The sequence below is a fragment of the Nesoenas mayeri genome (genome assembly GCF_963082525.1).
Source record: "Nesoenas mayeri genome assembly, chromosome: W".
In the NCBI taxonomy this organism is placed as follows: Eukaryota; Metazoa; Chordata; class Aves; order Columbiformes; family Columbidae; genus Nesoenas; species Nesoenas mayeri.
In genome coordinates, this window is record NC_137553.1 from 9855644 (window position 1) to 9879822 (window position 24179).

Genomic DNA, 24179 nt, shown 5'->3' on the forward strand with positions numbered 1-24179 from the left:
CCTGTTTAATTATTATTAGTTGTAGTATATTAATAGACTTTGTGCCCCTACAGTTGCTAATTCACACCATCTCAAGTATTTTGATAAGAAATAGTAAGTAAGAAAACAGTAAGTATTCAAAGGGTTAATTTGCTTAGAATAATAATAATAATAATAAATTAGTTTTTTGCATCTTCTTCAGTTCAAAATCCAGCTTTGAGACTGAGGAAGGCTTCCAGATCACATCAATTAAATAAGAGTGGTCCTTTTAACCAGTAGCAGTTTGATTGCCAATGACTCGAAGAATCTCTTTATGAATGCTTGGTTCCTGTGTATTTATACTTGTATCACCCACTTGACCATCTTCATAACTAAAAAAAAGAGTACAGAAATTAGTGTTTTATTAATCTACCTAAAAACATCCAAAACATTGTTTCTTTCAATAATCAAGTTTTTATTCTATATGTTAACATGTTTCCTATTAAAATTCTCTGCTGCACTTCACTGTCATATGCAGATCCTAAACTCTAGAGAGTGAAGGGTGGTAGGGCTGCTGTTGTCATTGAAACTCTGAGGTGGAATAACCTGCTAGGACCCAAAGGGGACTTCTGCTGCTGCCTGGCCCACCAAGGCATATTAGCAGCTTCCCTCTTGATGGAGGTATGGAAAGCACTGTTTCTGTTTCTGCAGCTGCTCCCAGACCACCCTACAGGAGGCTGGTGCCAAAGCATGCACAATGTATCACAATGCCTGCGGTACCCAAACTCCTGTCACAAGTGGGCCTCCAATTAGTGGTGACACCATGACAACCTCCAGGGTTTTTCTCCTTATGAGAACTCGCCTCCATTAAGGATTTGCATGGATAAAGCAATCCTGATCACTGAAACCCCCAGCGCTGGTCAATCTGAAGTCAGTGTGCTTTCTGCTGGTCTGCATGACTCTTTTTGTAGGGCTGAAATCTATGCCAATATATCATTACGAGTCATAGGTGAGAACAGAAATGCTCACATCATAAACAGGAAGTCTTTAATTAATTCCTCAGCTTAAAAACATACACCCAAATAGAAGAGATATTTTATGATACATGGATAGTCTTACTGTAACATGAGGTAATGCTATAGAGTGGGAAAAATCAGTAACTCTCCATTCATTTATTCTATAACTAAGCATCTACTAAACCTTCATCACTAACGTATATATACATTTCCTAACAAAAGTAAGTACAGAAATAAATAAAAAATGAAGTCATACTTTAAAGAATTAGGAAGAAACATCTTTTATCTACTTCATTTACAACTATTGAAGGGAATATGGGGAAAAAGACCTAGAATTGACAGATGTTGAATGTTAAAAGAAGCTTTGTACTCACACAAAGAAAAATCTTGTACACACATGATCCGTATTAGGAACTACCCATATCTCTCCATGTTTGTGCAGATCAGATGAAGTTATCACTACCAGGGAAAGAATAAATTTCATAGTGATGAAAATATGCCTGGAAAATATTATTTTAAAAGGTTTGCTTTTTAAAAACATGTTAAATAGCCTTCTGGGAATGTGTACATTTCCAGTGCATGTCTGTGGCATGGCATAGACTCTCAGTTGGCTGCTAGTACAAACAGGGAGATGAACTTGATTCTTGTTTACAAAATATGTTCTATTTTCCAGAAAACACAGATGTATGTGAGATAGTTCTTAATTTGAATGAAAAATGAAAAAGTATATTTATTAAAAACTGGTTTTAAATGGTCATAGGGCTATTAAGGAGCACCTGAGTCAACTAATCAGCCTGTGGAGCAGAGATATTTGTGTTTGATGATGGCTGAGCCAAAAATAAGATGTGAAAGATAAAGCCTGAAACTGAGATACTAGAAATTTGGGCTTTGCAATACTACCAAATATTTTTTAAAAATTAGCATAGCGATGATGACTCAAGAGGATCACAAAGCTCGCCGAAACTTGCTCAATGTTTAGAAAACATTTGTATTTTATGATAGGTTATTTACCAGCAGAATTAGGACAACACAGGAAAGAAACCTTTTTATTGCTAGGTAGAATCTTTACTACCAGTCTGTATTTGAAAAGATTTTTTTAAATGCATTTAAACACTACCATGAATAAATGCATATTCAATTTTTATACAATTTCTTCCATGAACTGTAACTTTTAGCAAACATTTTTCTCCTGTAATTAATTTTATTTAAAATTTATATTAACCACCTCCCCTAAACACTTCACAGAAAAATGAAGTAAATATGAATTACATAAAATATATTTTTCCAAATATTTAAAATTCACACTTAAAAGATGCGTAATCCATTAATAAATGTGAGGAAATAATGACATAGAGGAAAAAGTCCTTGGGAAAGATGCAATTTATATTTAGAAACTTCAGATATTAAAGGCCAAGTAAATTCGAGTAAACCTTAGATTCATTTCATATCTTCTTCTGAAAGTTTTAGAACTAAACTTATGTATTTTTTGTCCAGATCAAATTGCATTTTCATGTTGACTGACATCTCCTTAATCATATTAAATATTTCACTTGAACATTCTCAAAAATATATATATGCAAAAGTAGCATATATAGCTTAAAGCTTCCATTTTGAAATAACACCTTTTCCACCATCTGTCTGAATTTTTACTTTTAAAAATAAACAAAAGCTCGAAATGGAGGGCAAACTGAGTTTAATATAATTTATTTTTGTTTGGCCAATTAGACTAATTACCAATTACTGGTACAATTCTTATTCAAATTTCATAATTCGTTGTTCTCAAAACCTCTTGAAGTTTCATTAGTTATTAATAGAATATCTAAGTCTTTCAAGAATTACTGTACTCAAATGCACTGGATTTTAACTTCACAAAATTTCTGAAGGCATTAGAGAGAACAGACTGTTTACCAGACATGCCTGAGACATGAAAAATTATTTGGAAATTCAATAGGAAGGCTGTTTTTTTCTGACTTGTAGGTGTTTAACACATTTGTCAAGAACTTTCAAGAAGTCACTGTTTCAAAGACCATAACTTAGGTTATATTGATGGCTTAGGAATATGATCACATTTGAAAGACAGACCAGGTGATCAGTCACTATTGGCATATGAATATTTCATGAAAATTCAGCATGTGTTAGAGGTTTTGTTTGAAGAGGGAAACATTCTGAACTGAAATATAGAGGTCAGCTATTAAGCAAGTACTCGTACGCCTACCAGTAGTCTCTTATCTAAAAACAACCAATACTGGAACTAAAGGTCTCACTGATTTGCATCCAGTAACACTGTGTCCATGACTAAAACAGTTTATCAAGGGCTTTCAGCTTACCTTCACATAATGCTATGCATTTTAAGTTACGGCTTTGCAAAAATTGTGACTGTTGTCCTTTCTTCTGTAACTGAGATGTAAAAACATGAGAAAACTTAATTAGTGCAGTAAGACAAACTGAGTAAAAAAGTAACAAAGGAGAAGGCTGAGATTTTCAGTGTTTTATTAATGAACAAGAATAGAGGCAGTCTTTCTAAAACATTTCTATTGTATTTCTAAATGTAATAGAATTTCTAAAAACATATTATTTTTTATTATTGTAGGAGGGATTTTAACTCCTTTATCCAGAAAGAAAAGTTCCTAATTATTATAGAATGAATAATATTATTAGAAATATCAGAGTGCTACTGGCAAACAAATTGATAACAGAAAAACAATAATTACAAGGGGAATCTGATAATTGATTCTTTTGCCACTATCATGATATTTTACTAGTCTTCTCATTTCTGAGGGCTTCTGCTGTTACATACCAATCTCTCTCCAAAACCAGATTAGTCTGTAGTTTTTATGTGTTAACTACAGAGAGAGATGTAAGATTTCTTTCTCAAAATTTAGCCCTACATATAACTGCTATGAATTTGCTTTAGATAAAGCAGAATTCTAACAATATGTTAAAACTATAAAAAAGAAAAACTGACTTGTTTTTAATGAAATGCTACTCATTTTTTGGCAATAACCACTCTCAATTCCTTTTGCATCATTCTTCTGCATGTCTAGAACTCAGAAAGCAAGGGCTTGCTAAGGTTCATTATGCAATCTGTAGTTCACTATCTTTCTTTTTCCAAATACTACTCCTTGGAAAAAAAGGGCACAGGGATCTGCAGCATACTCTGTAAATTGTTACTAAAAGCAGTTTGGCTGTATTTGATGGTTGCAGTCTCTGAAGTTGTTAATTTCATTCAATAAAATAAAACTGTTAGCTTTCACAAAGGGAATATTTCCTCCTTTTCAGCTATCAAGTTCCCAAATATAAAACCATAAATCTTCCAGAGATGGTTGATGTACTGTACCTGTGATGTATTACTGCCCTTACTGCCTGAAGCTGGTTCATCTTTAGCTGACACCTTCTGCTGCTTCTTGTTCATCCCTAAGAATATTAAAATCATGTAAGATACCCTGGCATAGAAATACCTTCATAAGCAAAGTTAAGTATGGAGAATGAAAGAGGTAGCACAGTGGGAATCACAGTCCTTTGTATAGCAGTCAAAAAGCTATTATAGTTAACTTTGTCATAGAATATTTCTATTTAATCCTGCAAATTACCAACACATCTGCATGTGTTACAAAGACATTAGGAAAGTCAAATCAGCATTAAGCAGATGCAAAAGTGGATAAACATGAGCTTAAATGCCACTGAACTCAGCTCAGGAATGCTCTTAGGTGGTTGCTTAACAGAGTTGCATGTCAGCATGTCTTGAGTTTAACTGACCCTATTCAGGTTGAAGTGACACGGTATGATTTACAGTGAGTGGGACAGGAAAATCATGAAAGAACTTTTGATATTAATCTTTAACACTTTAATTATACTTATTAAAAGTCTAAATAATTTTTAGGAGTAGATAATTTATTTACAGGTAACTTCAAAATCTACCTTGGTTTAATTAATTTATCTACAGGTAAAAGTACTAAATTATTTGTCAGCCACCTTTGATCCAATTTCCATCTCAGAAAACTAAACATCTACATTTGTGCCTTACATCTGTCTTATATTCTTCATGTTGGTTTATATAAAATTCCTGTATTGTATGCTACTAAAGGCTTACTTGCTTTTTCAGTATCCCATATTTCTTTGCAGTTTGCAAACACAGACAGAATTATGGGGAAGTTTAAGGCTTTGAAGTAACAGGGAATATAAGACAGTTTTTAATGGCATCAAATATTATAAACTTCATGGAAATACAGGCCTCCTTTCTGGAAAAGACTGGATGGAAGGGACCAAAAAAGGTAGAGATGAGAAAAAACACACTGAAGCTGACAAAGCAATGTTATCCAAAAAGAAGGGCATTTTGTTAGATAATGATACTGCAACCTACACTTTTAGTGAGTCCTAAAGAGCTTCCATACTTCATAGAATCATAGAAACATTTTGGCTGGAAAAGACCTTTAAGATAATTGAGTTCAACTGTTAACCTAACACTTCCAAGTCCACCTTTAAACCATGTCCCTAAGACCCTCATCTACGTGTCTTTTAAACACCTCCAGGGATGGTGATTCAACCACTTCCCTGGGCAGTCTGTTCCAATGCCTGACAACTCTTTCCGTTAAGAATTTTTTTCCTAATATCCAATCTAAACCTCCCCTGGTGCAACTTGAGGTCATTTCCTCTCGTCCTATCGCTTGCTACGTGTGAGAAGAGATCAACACCCTCCGCACTACAGCCTCCTTTCAGGTAGTTGTAGAGAGCCATAAGGTCTCCCTTCAGCCTCCTTTTCTCCAGGCTAAACAGCCCCAGTTCCCTCAGCCGTTCCTCATAAGACACGTGCACCAGACCCTTCAGCAGGTTCGTTGCTCTTCTCTGAACTCACTCCAGTACCTCAATGTCTTTCTTGTAGTGAGGGGCCCAAAACTGAACAGAGTATTTGAGGTGGGGCCTCACCAGTGCTGAATAGAGGGGGATGATCACTTCCCTAGTCCCGCTGGCCACACTAGTTCTGATACAATCCAGGATGCTGTTAGCCTTTTTGGCCACCTGGGCACACTACTGGCTCATATTCAGCCAGCTATCGACTGATACCCCCAGGTCCTTTTCTGCTAGGCAGCTTTCCAGCCACTCTTCCCCAAGCCCATAGTGTTGCATGGGGTTGTTGTGATCCAAGTGCAGGACCTGGCACTTGGCCTTGTTGAACCTCACACCTTGTTGAACCTTCAATCCAGCATGTCCAGATCCCTCTGTGTGATCTCTGAAAATCTAAAAGCGCATTTAGAGATTACTGAAATTGAAATTAAATAAATACTATTAAAAAGTGCTGAGCTCTTAAAATGAATTGTGACATTACTTAAAAATACTGAAAATCAGAAAGCATAACTAAAACTCTCAGAATTAAATTCATGTACATGCACACAAATACACATTCAACTATACCAATACCTTCATATGTGAGGAAATAGAGACATGGATTTGATAGGTGGAGGACTCGGTGGATAAGGAATTGACTGGATGGTCACACTTAAAGAGTTGTGGTCAATGGCTCGATGTCCAGGTGATGAGTGGTGTCCCTCAGGGGTTCATATTGGGACCAGTATTATTTAACATCTTTGTTGAGTGTGGAGGGGTTTTGATAGATAAAGATCTGTTGCTGAATTAGTCAGGCTCAAAGGAACCTCAAGGCCGCTTCAAGAAGCTGAGGGCAGAGTCTGCTGTGAGAAAGAGGGGCGTTCCTCAATCACCGGGGTCCTGGTGTGGCATGAATCATCGGACGTATCATCAGTGAGACTCCAGCGCACGGACAGCCCACGATACTCATTTAACGAATCCATGCTTGGAGCGTGGACACGTGATTAGAATATAGTTACGTATATAAGGAGACTTGTTTCTGTAATAAATGGCTTAGCGTGATTCACATTGAATCGACTTGTTTTGCTTAGTCCTTATCTCGCTCTAACAGTTGAGGACATGGACAGTGGGATCAAGTGCACCTTCAGCAAGTTTGCAGATGACACCAAGCTGAGTGGTGCAGTTGACACTCTAGAGAGAAGGGATGTCATCCAGAGGGACCTGGACAAGCTAGAGAGGTGGGCCCATGTGAATCTCATGAAGTTTAACAAGACCAAGTGCAAGATCCTGCACCTGGGTCAGGGCAATCCCAAACATGGATACAGGCTGGGCAATGAGTGGACTGAGAGCAGCCTTGCGGAGAAGGACTTCGGGGTGTTGGTGGATGAAAAACTTAATATGAGCTGGCAATGTGCGCTCGCAGCCTAGAAAGCCAATCGTACCCTGGGCTGCATCAAAAGAAATGTGGCCAGCAGGTTGAAGAGGTGATTCTGCCTTTCTACTCCACTCTGGTGAGATTCCACCTGGAGTAGTGTGTTTAGCTCTGGGCCCCCCAGCATAAGAAAGACATGGACCTGCTCAAGCAGGTTCAGAGGAGGGCTACAAAGACGATCAGGGGCTGGAGCACCTCCCCTATGAGGACAGGCTGAGAGAGTTGCAGTTGTTTAGACTGGAGAAGGCTCCAGGGAGACCATATAGCAGCCTTCCAGTACTTAAGGAAGAAAGATGGGTACTTACAAGAAAGATGGAGAGGGACTCTTTATCAGGGAGTGTAGTGATAGGACAAGGGGTAATGGTTTTAAACTGAAAGTAGATTTAGTTTAGATATAATGAAGAAATTCTTTACTGTGAGAGTGCTAAGACACTGGAACAGATTGCCCAGAGAAGCTGTGGATGCCCCCTCCCTAGAAGGGCTCAACGTCAGGTCAGATGAGGCTTTGAGCAACCTGATAATAACCCCAGGCAATGCTACGGGCTCGGGGAAGAGTGGCTGGAAAGCTGCCTGGCAGAGAAGGATCTAGGGGTGTTGATTGACAGCTGGCTGAATATGAGCCAGCAGTGTGCCCAGGTGGCCAGAATGCCAACAGCATCCTGGCTTGTATCTGGAATAGTGTGGCCAGCAGGACTAGAGAAGTGATTGTGCCACCGTACTCAGCACTGGTGAGGCCCCACCTTGAATACTGTGTTCAGTTTTGGGCCCCTCATCATAAGAAAGACCTTGAGGTACTAGAGAAAGTGCAGAGGAGGGCAATGAAGCTGGTGAGGGGCCTGGAACACAAGTGTTATGAGGAGCAGCTGAGGGAACTGGGACTGTTTAACCTGAAGAAAAGGAGGCTGTCTACAACTACCTGAAAGGAGGTTGTAGCACAGAGGGTGTTGGTCTCTTCTCTCAAGTAGCAAGTGATAGGATGAGAGGGAATGGCCTCAAGTTGCACTGGGGAGGTTTAGATTGGATATTAGGAAAAAATTCTTCATGGAAAGGGTTGTCAGGGATCGGAACAGGCTGCCCAGGGCAGTGGTGGAGTCACCATCCCTGGAGGTGTTTAAAAGGCATTTAGATGAGGTTCTTATGGACATGGTTTAGTGCAAGAGTTAGGTTAGGTTATGGTTGGACTCGATGATCCTGAGGGTATCTTCCAACTGAAATGATTCTATGATATAGTGGAAGGTATCCCTATCCATAGCAGGGGTGTTGGAACTAGATGATCTTTAAGATCCCTTCCAACTGAAACCATTTTATGATTCTGTGAAATGGTAAATACAATATAACTAAAGGATGTCACAGTAATTTAAAATTTCTATGCAAGTTTCTTAATATGCACATTGGTGTATCATGTTTGTATTGTGCTTCTATTTATGATTCTGTTCTTACATGGAAAACTCTGCATCACTCTCTTTTGGATTTATTAGTGGGACAAATTATATTCTGTCCCCTTCTCATGCTGAAATCAACACACTGTCCTATACTTCTCTGTAACCTTGACATGGTGATACTTGAAAATATTCTTAAACATAAGATGAAGATGTTTATTGATGAATATTTGTTTTGTCAGATCAGGTCCTAAAAGCCCACGAATCCATAGATAACATTAGATGGACTTAGGCAGATACTGACAAAAAAATCACAAACACAGTTGGATTTCCACTGCATAATCAAGACCTGCTCCATTATACACAGCATCCAGTATTAGCTACTCTTTACTTCAAGCACAGTGTCAAGATACTCAGCACCTCGGAAAATAAGGATAGGTATTTAATAGGGGAACTTGGATTTTCTCTTTTTTAAATAAATTAAATCTTGGTCTACAAAGACAAAATTTAGTACAGTGTTGTAAACAGTGAAGCTGGTAAGAAAAGCGGTAGACTAAGATACCCTCCCAATATTTCTCCAACTTTAGAGTGATTTATAAATATCACCTGAGTAACTAAATGATATGCTTGACAATGGACTAAGGTAGATTCCACTTCCAAACATTGCACCATGGAGCTGAAAAAGAGCAGAGTGATTAACATTAATTTGGTTATCTGGAAAAATAATAATAATAAGCACAGGTCCTAATATAGATAAGCATCTGCCCCACTGCACTAATTTATTTTCTGTCTATAAATGATGTTCAAATAAGTCTTTAAAAAAATCATGCTGTGAGTACACAACTAAAATATTGTATATTCTGGAAACCATGTCCGAATGCCCAAAGATATTTTTACACCAGATTTATATATAAAATTGCTTTTAAAAAAAAAAAAATCTAATATTACCATGGAGGATGCCTACAGAGGGTGCTTCTGTAGATGGCTAAATACACCTTAGCTTTAACAAGGCTAAACAAGCTTAGCATGTGTCTCACATCAAAACCTTGGCAGGAACCACAGCCTAAGCCAGCCTTTGTGAATCATCATCAACAGCTGCTTTTCTTTAAGGTAAGAAATGAAGAGATGGTGATAACACTATTCATATGCTGCAGAAAAATTCAGTCACTAGTTCAGTCTGAATACTGGAGGAATGGGTTCAATCAAGCTTTTGCCTGAGCCAATACAGACATGCATATCCCATCACTGCAGGACTGTGCTTTATCCACAAAGCTATCAGCTGTCTGCTAAGAAGAGAGGAAAGGGAAGACTCCTCTTCACCAACATCACTGCTCCACGTCATAAGCAACATGACATGGCTCTGAGAAACCTGATCTAGTTGATGTCCCTGCTCATTGCAGGGATGTTTGAATAGGTGACCTTTGAAAGTCCCTTCCAACCCAAACTATTTCATGATTCTGTGGAGCTTGGGCTAAGCAACAAAACTGAGCACTTTTTATTAGCACTGTGGTCCTTTTCTTGTCTGGAAAGGAGGAAGTATGGGTTTTGCTTCTCTTCCAGGGACTGACTGCTTTGTATGGAAAAGTCTTTAAAGGAAACATACAAAATAGTTGTTGGAGCAAAAATGAGAACCCAGAGTATCTCTTAACCAGGTAGATATTATGACCTCTGGGCTTCAGAGTCATGCTCACCCTTATTTCTTTCCTCTGACCAAATTACATTTACATTGTCTCTGCAACGTGCTAGAGCTCTCATAGGAATGTGCAATCATGCTCTCACTCCTCCAGATCCTACAATGTTGTACAGGATCCTTGGTGAGTAGATATTTTTTCCTGACTAGTTGGTACTGGGGTATGCAGAATGAACTGAGCTCGGGATATGCCCTAGTTGTGTGAGAGATTTTAAAATTATGACTTCTATAAAACAGGGCTTTGCTGCTTCCTCCTCTTCCCAGTACCTCAACCCTGAACAAAAAAAATAAGTGTGAACAAAGGGGTTTACTTTGGTGAATTTTGGTGTGTAAATCCTGCTTGCCTGGGAAAGTATCTTACAAAGATGCTAATTAAAAAAGCTCTGGGGAAAGAACTGTCAAAACCCTGATGCTAAAATACTTTGAATTACAGCTCCCCAATCCCTCTGATACTGCTTACTTTGCTCTGCAATAGTAGTCTCCTGATGATTCAGTCTGAGAAAATGAAGCTTGCAATAGCTCCTTCCTGGCCAGTACACTCATATTCCCTTCTCAAGGAAACTAAAGAAGCAGCTGTAAACCCAGCTTCTGTAAACCTAGTATGATCTAGTATCCTATAACACAGATTTAGTCTGTTGCTCTAAATTTTAATCCCCAAGACTGCTTTTAAGCAGTACTGAGATAAACCTCCTGAAGGTGCTGCTGTGGAATGTAAAACTGAAACACTAATTCCACCAATGCGATTTTTTTAGTCATTTTAGCAGACATGTTATTTCATTTTAATTGCTTCGGAAAAGCACCTTTTCCAGGAAACATGAGGGTATTTGAAATCACCCCTTTTTGCCACCTATATGACTACCAGAACCACAAAATCACAGAATCACAGAATATTAGGAGTTGGAAGGTACGTCAAAAGATCATCTAGTCCAATCCCCCTGCTGGAGCACGAACACCTAGATGAGGCTACACAGGAATGTGTCCAGATGGGTTTTGAATGTCTCCAGAGAAGGAGACTCCACAACCCCCTTGGGAAGCCTGTTCCAGTGCTCTATTACCCTCACTGAGAAGAAGTTTCTTCTCAAATTTAAGTGGAACCTCTTGTATTCCAGCTTGAACCCATTACCCCTTGTCCTACCGTTGATTGTCACCAAGAAGAGCCTGGCTCCATCCTCGTGACACTCACCCTTTATATATTTATAAACATTAATGAAGTCACACCTCAGTCTCACAGTATCACACTATGTTTGGCATTGAAAGGGACCTCAGAAGATCATCTAGTCCAATCCCCCTGCCAGAGCAGGAACACCTAGATGAGGTCACACAGGAACATGTCCAGGTGGGTTTTGAATGTCTCCAGAGAAGGAGAATCCACAACCCCCCTGGGCAGCCTGTTCCAGTGCTCCGTCACCCTTACTGAGAAGAAGTTTTTTCTCAAATTTAAGTGGAACCTCTTGTGTTCCAGCTTGATCCCATTACCCCTTGCCCTATCATTGTTTGCCACCAAGAAGAGCCTGGCCTGAGAGTGTATGTGTCAGGATCAAGGGGCAGGCTGGCAGGGGTGACACTGTTGTGGGTGTCTATTACAGGCCACCAGATCAGGCTGAGGAAGTTGATGAGGCCTTCTATGGGCAGCTGACAGTGGCCTCACAGTCACAGGCCCTGGTTGTTGTGGGGGATTTTAACTTCCCTGATGTTTGCTGGAAGGACCATTCAGCCAGCCAGCCACAGTCCAGGAGGTTCCTCCAGTGCATTGATGAGAACTTCCTCATGCAGATGGTGGAGGAGCCGACTAGGAGAGGTGCACTGCTGGATCTCATCCTCACTAACAAGGAGGGTCTGGTCGAAGCAGTAAAGGTTGAGGGCTGCCTGGGTTGCAGTGACCACGAGATGGTGGAGTTCAGCATTTTGTGTGGCAGGAACGGAATAGCAAGTAGAATTGCAACCCTGGACTTTAGCAGGGCTAACTCTGGCCTTTTCAAGCAATTGCTGGGGGAAATCCCATGGGCAAGATTGCTTGAAGGAAAAGAGGCCCAAGATAGTTGGACTGCATTCAGAGATTGCTTCTTCCACGCTCAGGATCAGAGCATCCCCACACGTAGGAAGTCAAGGAAGGGAGCCAGGAGGCCTGCCTGGTTGAATAGGGATCTGTTGTGTATGCTCAAGCAGAAGAGGAGAGTTTACAGGTCATGGAAGCAGGGGCTGGCCACTTGGGAGGAATATAAGGCTGCTGTTAGAGGATGTAGGAAGGCAGCTAGGATAGCCAAGGCCTCCTTAGAATTACAGCTGGCGAGAGGGGTCAAGGACAGCAAAAAGAACTTTTTCAAATACATAGCAGATAAAACTAATACCAGAGGCAATGTAGGCCCACTGATGATACTGTGATACTGTGATACTGTGATACTGTGTTCCACCAGTTTCCCAGGGATGGAGGTGAGGCTGACCGGTCTATAATTACCCGGGCCCTCCTTCTTGCCCTTTTTGAATACTGGAGTGACATTTGCTTTCCTCCAATCCTCGGGCACCTCTCCCATTTCCCAAGACTTGGCAAAGATGATGGAGAGTGGTCCAGCAATGACTTCAGCCAGCTCCCTCAGCACCCGCGGATGCATCCCATCTGGATCCATGGATTTATGGATGTCCAGACTATTTAATTGCTCCCTAAACCAGTCCTCATCGACTAAAGCAAATTCCTCCATTGACCTGGCTTCATCTGGGGTCTCAGGAGTACAGGGCTCCCCAGTACAGCCTCCAGCAGAGTAGACAGAGACAAAGAAGGCATTCAGTAACTCTGCCTTCTCTGTATCTTCTGTCACCAGGGCACCCATCCCATTGCGTCTGGTGTTAGTTTTTTCTGCGATGTATTTGAAGAAACTCTTTCTGTTGTCCTTGACCCCTCTCGCAAGGTTTAATTCTAAGGAGGCCTTAGCTTTCCTAGTTGCCTCCCTACATCCCCTGACAACAGCCTTATATTCTTCCCAAGTGGCCAGCCCCTCCTTCCATGATCTCCAAACTCTCTTCTTCCACTTGAGCTTACCCAGCAGTTCCCTGTTTAACCACACAGGTCTCCTGGCTCCCTTCCTTGACTTCCTATGTGTCAGGATGCTCTGATCTTAAGCCTAGTAGAAGCAGCCCCTGAACACTAACCAACTATCTTGGGCCCCTTTACCTTCAAGCAGCCTTGTCCATGGGATTTCCCCTAGCAGTTGTTTGAAAAGGCCGAAGTTAGCCCTGCTCAAGTCCAGGGTTGCAATTCTGCTTGCTATTCTGTTCCTGCCACATGAGATCCTGAACTCCACCATTTCATGGTCGCTGCAACCAAGGCAGCCCTCAACCTTTACTGCTTCCACCAGACTCTCCTTGTTAGTGAGGATGAGGTCCAACAGTGCACCTCTCCTGGTTGGCTCCTCCACCCTCTGCATCATAAAGTTATCTTCAAGGCACTGGAGGAACCCCCTAGACTGTGGCTGGCTGGCCGAGTAGTCCTTCCAGCAAACATCAGGGAAGTTAAAATCCCCCACCACAACCAGGGCCTGTGACTGTGAGGCTGCTCTCAGCTGTCTGTAGAAGGCCTCATCAACTTCCTCACCCTGATCTGGTGGCCTGCAGTAGATACTCACAACAGTATCATCCCTGCCAGCCTGTCCCTTAATTCTTACCCATAGAGTCTCAACTCGCTCCTCATCCGTGCCTGGACAGTACTCAATACATTGTAGTTGCTCTCTCACGTAAAGAGCAACCCTACCACCTCGCCTGGCTGGCCTGTCTTTCCTGAAAAGGACATAGCCATCCATGACCATATTCCAGTCATATGAGATGTCCCACCATGTCTCACATCCCTTTAAAACTCACCTAAGTTTAATATGTGGTCAAACATACACAGGTTAGCTAAAGTCTATTTAGTCTACTACTCTGTTTCCCCAAAAATAAGACAGGGTCATATATTAATTTTTGCTCCAAAACTTATTACTTTTTTGCATGTCTAGCTACCTGGACACTATTTAAATTGACTTTTTAATGAACTGTAACTAGGGCTTATTTTTGGAGTAGGGCTTACATTTCAAGCATCCTCAAAAATGCTGAAAAATCATGCTAGGGCTTATTTTTAGGGTAGGTCTTATTTTCGGGAAACCGGGGTATTTACCTGAAGCTTTGTATTGGAAGCAACAACTAATCCATTCCTCAGGATGGAATGCCAATTTTCAATGTGTGAACCACTGAAAAAGTGGAAGAGAATGCGTTAAAATCCACAGTGTAAAATGCAAAATGAAAGTAGTAATCCTTTAAAACAATAAATTCCTAGCTGTAAACCTCAAATGGCAAACCCAAAAAATAGCATGGCATTTTGGTAACTTTTGATTAATATGAATATATGTACTCACTGAAATGCAAATGTACTTCCGTAGAGATTTTTAGCAGCTCGGAAATTGGATTCTTTGGCTGGTGGACTGCTGAGAAGTAGGAACTGGTGGGGAGTGTGCATAAACTTCAGTTGCTGTAAAATATAACATTGTACAAGTGAAACTAAGTTGATTAACACAGAAGCATTATATTTCCATAATTGTAGTTCTTAAGATACCATGCTGTTTCACACACTGTGACTGCATCTAAATAACTACATGAACTAAGTTGAAATTGGTCTCATTACCATAGTTTTTACCTGAAATCAAGTAGTAAAACTGACCAGTTTATGAAACATATAGTAGTTTCTGAAATGTATTTCCGCCTATTATAGCTCTAGTAAAGTAATTAAATTGAACAATTTCATCATGGTATTCTGATCAGAGCTGGCTTTGAATTAAGGTTCAGATTTGAAGGGCTCCCGATTACTATGCCCTTAATCAGAGGATCAGAGGCACACGTATTCAGAAATGAATCTCAGTACCATTCCTCTAAAATTCTAGAGCTATATTCTTTTTACAGTGTACTTATATGTGGATCTCTTGGTACATCATGTTTGTGTGCACTGCTTTTTGTACAATTCTGTATCTAATAGTCTATATGGTAACAAAACAAATAGTGATGTTCTCAGTCTCAGATGACTGCAAAGTAGACACTTGCATTTGAGCTACTTACCTCAAATAGGCTTTTTCTGAGCATTATTCCTTTGGCTTATTTTAGATATTCACAATGATTCTATTAGTCATGACCTGAAACTGCCTATTTATCTCCCCTGTCTATTAATGGAACCCATGTGATTAATTTGAATGTAGACACATTTGGACAGGAGACTCCCACCTAAAATGCTAATACGAGCCATGAGAAATGAGAAAATAATAAAGAACCCACAGACACTTACCCTATTCACTGGTAGCTTCACAATATGTGATCTATTACTAGAAATAACCCTAAAATAAGAAACAGATGTATTAGACATGATAACCAAACAGAACTTTTCTTCTTAAGCATGAGTTATGAATGGCCATCACAAAGCACCCATCTGCAGGCCTTTGAACCTATTGGATAGAAGCAGACCAAATTGTGGCTACAAATTAGATTTGAGGCCATACAAAAAAACTTCTTCACAGTGTTTTCAGAGGGCTCAGATGAGGTCCAGAAATAGTCCAGAAACAAATGCAGTTGCAAATGTCAACCCTGATGTTGATTCTTAGGGTGAGTTTATACCAAATTAAACTGGTAAAGTTATTATTCATTCGACTTGGTACTTCAATAATTATCTCATGTGAGTCAATTTTTTACCACTGTAGAAGTGGATGTGCAAGCGGGTCTTGTTTATCCATCTGCTTCTTTATTTCCAAGTAAGGTGCCTAGAAAAGAGAAATTATGTTATTTATTTCTAGTTGAAATCATAAGGTTAAATTTTATATGTTACATTGCCCATGATTTCTTCTATTAAAACAAATACATGGAACTCATTATTAGGCTTAAATCACAGTTTTACTGACATTTAGCATTGTACAGTTACAAATGTGTTTTGACAACAACAATAATTAATATAGCAATTATTTTCCCTGGAGTAAAATGATAAGCATATAATTAGCATCAAACCGAGTATATTATAGCAAATACTGGTTATCTCAGGGAGAACAACAGAAGACACCTATTTATGTTTGGCTCTTGGAATAAGAAATTGAACTGGAACTTGACAAAATTAAGTCTTTCAGAATACCCCAAGATAATCCACTCCAATTTGTTAACTGTTTTATGGTATAAACTGGTGAAGTAAAATACTGCATCAGCTTTTAACCCCTTTGAAAACCTTTCTTGATTTCAATCAACAGTGCAAAGCATCCTCTTAGAACTCTTCAGTCCAAGAATTATTTTGACATTGAAAAAGCAAAATGGTGATTATTTTTCTTTTAAAAAGACATACTAGGTAACAGAAACACCTGATTTTTAAAATGTTTACAATATGCTACATTAAGTAACAAATATATCTAAATTTTAATTTTCAGTGTATTTTACTGCTCTCTATATACCTCATTCTTCATTCCAGAATCCCAAAGTACTTTACAAATACATATAGAATAAGATTTATAAACTCTTATGAGGTTACATTTATATAACAGTTGGAAAAGCAAGGGACAAGGGAGGGGTTTCAATAATCACTTATAATCAGCTGGGCTGTTTGGGAAACTAAGTGTTACAATAAACATAAGTACGGCTGTCAGATTCTGTTCCATTGTGAATACTGAGAAATCAGCTAAATTAATCCTCTTAACGCAACACCTTCCAAGTCCCAACAATACTTGGTTGATCAAATGTTTTGTTATAACAGAAATAAAGCTATCATTCAGAACACCATCACAAAATCCCAGTTTGATTTTGATATTTCCAGAAATGCAGCAGTTGGTGATCATCTCATTACAATGTTGCATTTTGCTGTCATTATCTCTTATTTAAACTTCAAAAGATCTGAGTTCTACTTCATCACTTTTATTTGACTCCTGTTATGGATACTATAGGTTTGTTATTTTTAATTTTCTGACAGCTCTATAGGAAAGATATGATACTATTGACTTCCCCACTCATCACAGGCAAGCAATAAAAACATCGTCCCAGTTCTGGAAATGGCAATTAAGTTATGTAAAGTTTTTTAAACTCACCTGTGTCATCTCTCTAATAGAAGTGATACTATCCAATGCTTTCATGACTCGGTCATAATTCTTCTTCTGATGTAGAACAAAATAAGCAAATAAATTAAAAGAATGTTGGTCTTTAGCTCTACAAAAACCTGAATTCTTTGAGCATGTATAAAACCCAAGTTAGGATGAATGTTCAGCAAACTAATTCTCTCAAACATTTCTAATCAATAGCTTTCTTCCACCTTACAGACTCTCTCATTCATAGTCCAGGAAAATTCCCTGAAAAAATATTATCATGATGGTTTTTCTTTGAATGTCACTGGAATCCCCAACACACAACAATGTGACTCACTGAAAAAATTAGGTCACTTTTTAAACAAATAATTGTAACTTAACACAAGATCTGCCAGTTATTTGGACAATATGCTATTAAGTTAAATAATGCAGTCAACAAATAGATTTCAAATAAAATGCTAAATAAGCAGATGTGTTTGCTAACAGGTCTATAAAACTTCAGAGGTCCTTCAGTTGTCCCTGTGCCTCATCCTGACCCTTGTCTACCTTCTGACTGGAAATTGCTAGCAGAGGGCTCTACCTTTTCTGAGTGGATAAGCTTAACGGTCCATGCTTCACCAGCTCCACATGCCATGTCACCTTCAGGAGCCTAATTATTCCCCATCTTTGGGTTTTGCCATCTTCTTCCCATGGGCTTTCACCTTGCCCATGCTGGCAAGAAGCTGGGAGGAGGTGGTGTGGGCTGTGCCAGTCCAGGGGCTCTCTCTACTCCTCTTCTGATGTGACCCCTTTTCACATTCCTTCATCTGCTTCAAACCCCTGCCCAGCTGCCAGACTAGCTGTCTCCTCATCAGCTCCTTTCCAAGCACCTCCCAGCAAGTCTTCCTTCCTGCATGCTACAGAACACACTCACCCCTTCCTCTGAAAAAGACCACAGCTAACTGGCCTTTGTTCAGAAAAAGTGAAATGCATCACAATGCAGGACATCCAAAGTTCTCATTTACACCCTTGAGGATGGTTCAAGTGAGCTGTAATAGTTCACAGTTTCCCTAGGGATTCCCTGGAGAGACAGCATTTGCAGCCCAAGGAGCGAGTAGTGCAAACACAATTATTTACTTCAAAATTTGATCCTTGTACAAAACTCTACTATGATGTCCAACATTTGATAAAATTAAGTTTAAAGACATAATTGTTTGCAAAGAGAAAATGAGATGACAGTAATAACCACTTTAAGAATAAAAAGATGGACTGGTAATCCCCAGTCTACATAGTCTACACCTCCCAAAGGCTATCTTTCTCTTTGTGTCCAATGTGTACACTGAGAGAAAGACACTAAGAATATAAAATTTTACACCTAGAATTTGTACCCTAAAAGAAATTATTGGCTTCAACATAACTTTGAATGCAACTTATGGTTTATTCACAAATATCTTCTCAGAGTCAATTAAAAAAACCCACAAAGTTCTGAAAATAGTCACACACTTGTGCTATATTCTGGAGCTGTATCTCTTACAGTAAAGGAGACTCCTCCAGAAGAAAGCTTTTGCTTTGAAATCTAACACACGACCAAAATCAATCTATGACATAATGAAAAACTACTTACCCTGGGATTAAAGGCCAGCATCTGAGGATCATTAGGATCAACTACAGAAGGATATGGCTCAAAAATAACAACTTTCCTAGGTGACTCTAACGCAGACCGACACATGGATACTAACAGATCAACCACCTAGGGATAAATAAAAATATTTATTTAATGTATGTACTTTCATAATTGTATATGACTGAAATTTTTTCATTGACCTCAAAAGACTTCGAAAACAGCCCTGGTACATTATTCCAGGGGCATAAGTACGACCAGTATGTGGTCCTAAATGTATTATCACGTCAAATATATTGCTTGCAGTCCTGCTTTCTCTTGTGTACATGTGCTAATTCCTGGATGAAATTAATTTTCTAGGGAAATCAGGTTGTGCTGAATCTTTTTATCTTTTTGCAGCAGATGCCAGTGAAAAATGTTGCTCAAGAAAGAGGAAAGGATTGTGAATCTGTACCACTGCCCGCTGTTCTCCTGAAGATTTAAATCATGGAAACACTAGCAAACACTGCTTTTGCTAAATCCAGAACAGCACAGTGATTTAACAGTCATTTGCATGGCTCACACTGGGAGATCCTCTTCCTTCCTTCTTGTTGTACAAAATTAGGACATGATTTTGAATATCTATGATTTCCAAGATTTCACCATAAGATCATGTGCGTAATGTGTACACAGTCATGCATTCACTTATGTGCACATAGGCACATATACAATTTAGCAACAGATTTCTGTATAATTGTTTCAAAATTTGTAACTCAGAGGTTAAAAATAGATTACAGCGATCACAAAACAGAGCCAATGCAGCTTTCTGGCAGATGTGAAACATAAATCCAGCTCATAATGAAAGCCAAAGTTGCTATATAAAAATATAGCTGTAAATTAACTCATTTCCCCACGGTTTCTCTGTGCCTTCTGAAAACATTCCTGTGCAAAAACAGACTTTTTCATTAAAGAAAGGAAAAGCTGAAATGAGCTGTACTTAGTAGGCATCCCTAGTTCCTCCCACATTTCCACATGGATCAGATCTCATATCACAGTTCAAGCTGTTTTAGAAGTTATTATATATCTGCCATTGTATCTGATCATTTGGAGTAAAAAAAAAAATAAATAAATATGGTCCTTTAGAGAAGCAAAATGAAAATAAGAATCATGATGAAAAGGAATTGTGCTGCAGTGAGGCATACTGTTGCGGCGGACAAGCACAGTAGCGACTGCAGAGCAGCCGCGGGAGATTTGAGCGCGGTGGGCCGAGGTGCGATGGGGGCTGGGCAAAGATGGGGGGGGGCAGGGGGGGTCCCGAAGCCGCAGCCCTACCGAGGAAGTCACCGTGAAAGCGGCTGATCTCGAGAGGGGAGCTGACTCACCCGGAAGGGGCGTTGCTAGGAGCAATTGGGGAAGATTTAAATGCCCTCCTAGGGAGTGCAGGCAACCAGGTCCAGTGATCAGGGGTGAGGCAGTTAGAGTATCAGTTTGTGCAGGCAGTTTAAGCAGACAGGGCAAGCTCAAGTGGTTTACCTTACTTGGTTATTGTCACCCTCGCAGAAGGAGCTGGCTATGGTATCCACTTGGGGTAAAGGTAAGTACACTACACTCAACAAGAAGGAGGTGGCAACTCAGAGCTGCCTTGGGAACATGCAGCCATCCAGGCCTCAGGCTGTGGAGAATACCAGAGCCTTTCACTGGTATGGAGTGGTAATACAGAAAGCAGTTGTGTGAGGTGTGAGCAGGTGGATGACCTGCTCAGCCTGGTAGTAGAGCTGAGAGAGAAGGTGGAAAGGTTGAGAAGTATCAGGGAGTTGGAAAAGGAATTTCACTGGTGGGATCAAGCTCTGGCCTCCTGGGGGCAGGTAAGACCACCAGCAAGAAACAAAGATTAAGGGATTCCTGTCTCCTCCCCTTGCCTCACTGAAGAAGGCAGGTCAACAGAAAGGGATGAATGGGAGCAAGTCCACAACAGGGGTGGTAGGAGAAACACCCCTCTACCCACCCCACCTTCCCAGGTGCCTGTCCAACAGGCATGAGGCTCAGGATGTAGAATACAGCAACATGAGGAATAAGGGGCAATGGCAGCAAGTTCCTGCCCAGTGCAGAAGGAAGAGGGTACCTGCTGTGACCACCCCACTCTCCCAGGTTCCCTTGCAAAACAGGTATGAGGCCTTCCAAGTGGAACCAAACAACAACATTGAGGGAGGTGGTTTCACTAAGCTGGAGGTGCCATAGAGGATAAGTTCCCTTGCACCCTCCATCAAAATAGCTCCCACCAAGAAAAAAAGGTGTGTTGTGGTTGTAGGAGACTCCCTTCTAAAAGAAACAGAAGGCCCTATATGCAGGCCAGACCCACTTCTTAGGAAAGTCTGCTGCCTCCCTGGGGCCAGGGCTAAAGATGTTAGAAGGAAACTTCCTGCCTTAGTTAGGCCCTCTGACTACTACCCGCTAATAATTTTTCAGGTGGGCAGTGATGAAACTGAAAAAGGAAAACTAAAGACGATCAAGAGAGACTTCAGGGCCTTGGGACGATTGGTCAAGGGATCAGGAGCACGAGTAGTGTTCTCTAACCCCACAGTTGCAGGGTATGATGAGGAAAAATACAGGAAGAACCAGCAGATGAATACCTGGCTGCAGGACTGGTGTCACCAGCAGAATTTTGGTTTTTTTGATCATGGGTCAGCTTACATGGCACCTGGTCTGCTAGCAACAAATGGGATGGGCTTGTCTCAAAAGGGGAAAAAGATCCTGGAGCAGGAGTTAGCAGGACTTATTGAGAGGGCTTTAAACTAGATTTGAAGGAGGAAGAAGCCAGATGTGGCAGAGGCACACTCAAGGACAACATGCAGGCATCTGAGGGTAGTGCTAATGAGACCCTTCAGTCTGCCATCCCAGTGGAATCAACGGCTCATCTGAAGTGCTTATATACAAATGCACGCAGTATGGGCAACAAACAGGAGGAGCTGGAAGCCCTTGTGAGGCAGAAAAACTATGATTTAATTGCCATCACAGAAACAAGGTGGGATGACTCCTATAACTGCAGCACTGCAATGGATGGCTATAAACTCTTCAGAAGGGATAGGGGAGGAAGAAGAGGAGATGGGGTAGCCATGAATGTTAGGGAGGGTTTTGATTGTCTGGAACTTGATGAGAGTGATGATAGGGTTGAGTGTCTATGGGTGAGAATCAAGGGGAAGGCCAACAAGGTGGACATCCTGCTGGGAGTCGGTTACAGATCACCCAACCAGGATGAAGAGGTAGAAGAAATATTTTGCAGGCAGCTGGGAGAAGTCTCCCAATCACTAGCCCTTGTTCTTATGGAGGACTTCAACTTACCAGATGTCTGCTGGAAGTACAACACAGCAGAGAGGAAGCAGTCTAAGAGACTTCTGCACTGTGTATAAGACAACTTCCTGACACAGCTGGTTAGTGAGTGTACCAGGGAAGGAGCCTCACTGGATATGTTGTTTGTAAATAGAGAAGGGCTCATGGGTAATGTGTTGGTTGGAGGTTGCTTTGGGTATAGCGATCATGAAATAAGTGAGTTTACTGTCCTTGGAGAAGTTAGAAGGGTGGTCAGAAGAACCTCGAGTTTGGACTTCTGAAGGGCAGACTTTGACCTGTTCAGAAAGCTGGCTGGCAGAGTCGCTTGGGAGGCAGTCCTGAAGGACAAAGGAGTCCAGGAAGGCTGGTCTCTCTTCAAGAAGGTAATCTTAGAGGCACAGGAGCAGGCTGTCCCTGTGTGCCAGAAAGCAAGCCAGTGGTAAGAAGGCTGGCCTGGCTTAATAGACAGCTGCGGTTGGAACTTAGGAATAAAAAGAGAATTTATAACCTTTGGAAGGAGGGGCAGGCCACTCAAGAGGAATACAAGAACTCTGTGAGGTTATGCAGGGAGAAAATTAGACGGGCCAAAACCCAACTGGAGTTGAGCCTGGCCACTGCTTTGAAAGGCAACAAGGCTACAGGCTCAGGGAAGAGTGACTAGAAAGCTGCCTGGCAGAAAGGTATCTGGGGGTGTTGACTGACAGCCAGCTGAATGAGTCAGCAGTATGCCCAGGTGGCTGAAAAGGCCAACAGCATCCTGAATTGTATCAGGAATAATGTGGCCAGCAGGACTAGACAAATGACTGTCTCTCTGTGCTCAGCACTGGTGAGGCTGCACCTTGAATACTGTGTTCAGTTTTGGGTTCCTCATCATAAGAAAGACCTTGAGGTACTAGAGAGACTGCAGAGGAGAGTGACAAAGCTGGTGAGAGACCTGGAGCACAAGTCTTATGAAGAGCAGTTGAGGGAACTGGGGCTGTTTAGCCTTGAAAAGAGGAGGCTGAGGGGAGACCTTATTGCTGTCTACCACTACCTGAAAGGAGGTTATAGTGCGGAGGGTGTTGGTCTCTTCTCCCAAGTAGCAAGTGATAGGACAAGAGGAAATGGCTTCAACTTGCACCAGGGGAGGTTTAGGTTGGATATTAGGAAAAAGTTCTTAATGGAAGGGTTGTCAGGCATTGGAACAGGCTGCCTAGTGAAGTGACGGAGTCACCATCCCTGGAGGTGTTTAAAAGGTGTTTAGACGAGGTTCTTAGGGATATGGTTTAGTGCTAGAGTTAGGTTACGTTATGGTTGGACTTGATGGTCCTGAGGGTTTCTTCAAACTGAAGTGATTCTATGATTCCATGATTTCTTTGCTCATTTAGCATGAATGGACAATTTCCTCAATCAGTTTAAAAATATTCTGTTAGCTCCAGTTACTAAATATTACATTTTTTACATTGTTCATTGGTGCTCTGATTTCTTTCTGGTTTATAATACCTAAAAGCATGATGAATATTTCAAAATAAGGCATGCACATTAGCATTTGCAAATGAGTCTGCACACACAGCTGCATCAGGCAACAGGCCTGCAACTGTGTAAATGTTTTACCATAAAATTGAGCCCAAGTTCATACACTCTGCTTCTCAAAAGCACTTCTTAGCATCCAGTTGCAAGACACTACTATGGAGTAGTTGTTTGAGTCCCCAAACCTTTTAATATAGTGACCCAAAGTTGTCTTGGTTTATAATGTGTACGATGGAACTTTGTCTTAAAATTGGCATAGTTCGTAGAACATACCAAAGCCCTCCTTTAAAACAACTGTTGACTCCTATATTGTTTCTTACCATGATACAAGTATATTGTTCTGACATGGGGGAAAACATGCATAGGTGTCCTGGTTTTGTTAAAAACAAGTTTCTCTTTCAGTGAATTTT

General features: G+C 40.7%; 1 protein-coding gene across 1 annotated transcript in view; it reads right to left on the bottom strand.

The window, feature by feature from the left end:
- Positions 1-247: 247 nt before the first annotated feature.
- Positions 248-24179, bottom strand: part of LOC308051454 (protein mono-ADP-ribosyltransferase PARP8-like) — a gene marked incomplete at its 3' end in the record, with an annotated part of 111648 nt that continues 87716 nt past the window's right edge. The window contains exons 11-21 of the mRNA XM_080361891.1: positions 18958-19083; positions 17361-17426; positions 15994-16061; positions 15593-15641; positions 14676-14788; positions 14438-14510; positions 9213-9282; positions 4312-4388; positions 3302-3371; positions 1349-1433; positions 248-350 (exon numbers count right to left, since the gene is read on the bottom strand). Coding sequence (XP_080218017.1) covers positions 248-350; positions 1349-1433; positions 3302-3371; positions 4312-4388; positions 9213-9282; positions 14438-14510; positions 14676-14788; positions 15593-15641; positions 15994-16061; positions 17361-17426; positions 18958-19083 — 900 coding nt within the window. The remainder of the gene's footprint in view (positions 351-1348; positions 1434-3301; positions 3372-4311; positions 4389-9212; positions 9283-14437; positions 14511-14675; positions 14789-15592; positions 15642-15993; positions 16062-17360; positions 17427-18957; positions 19084-24179) is intronic.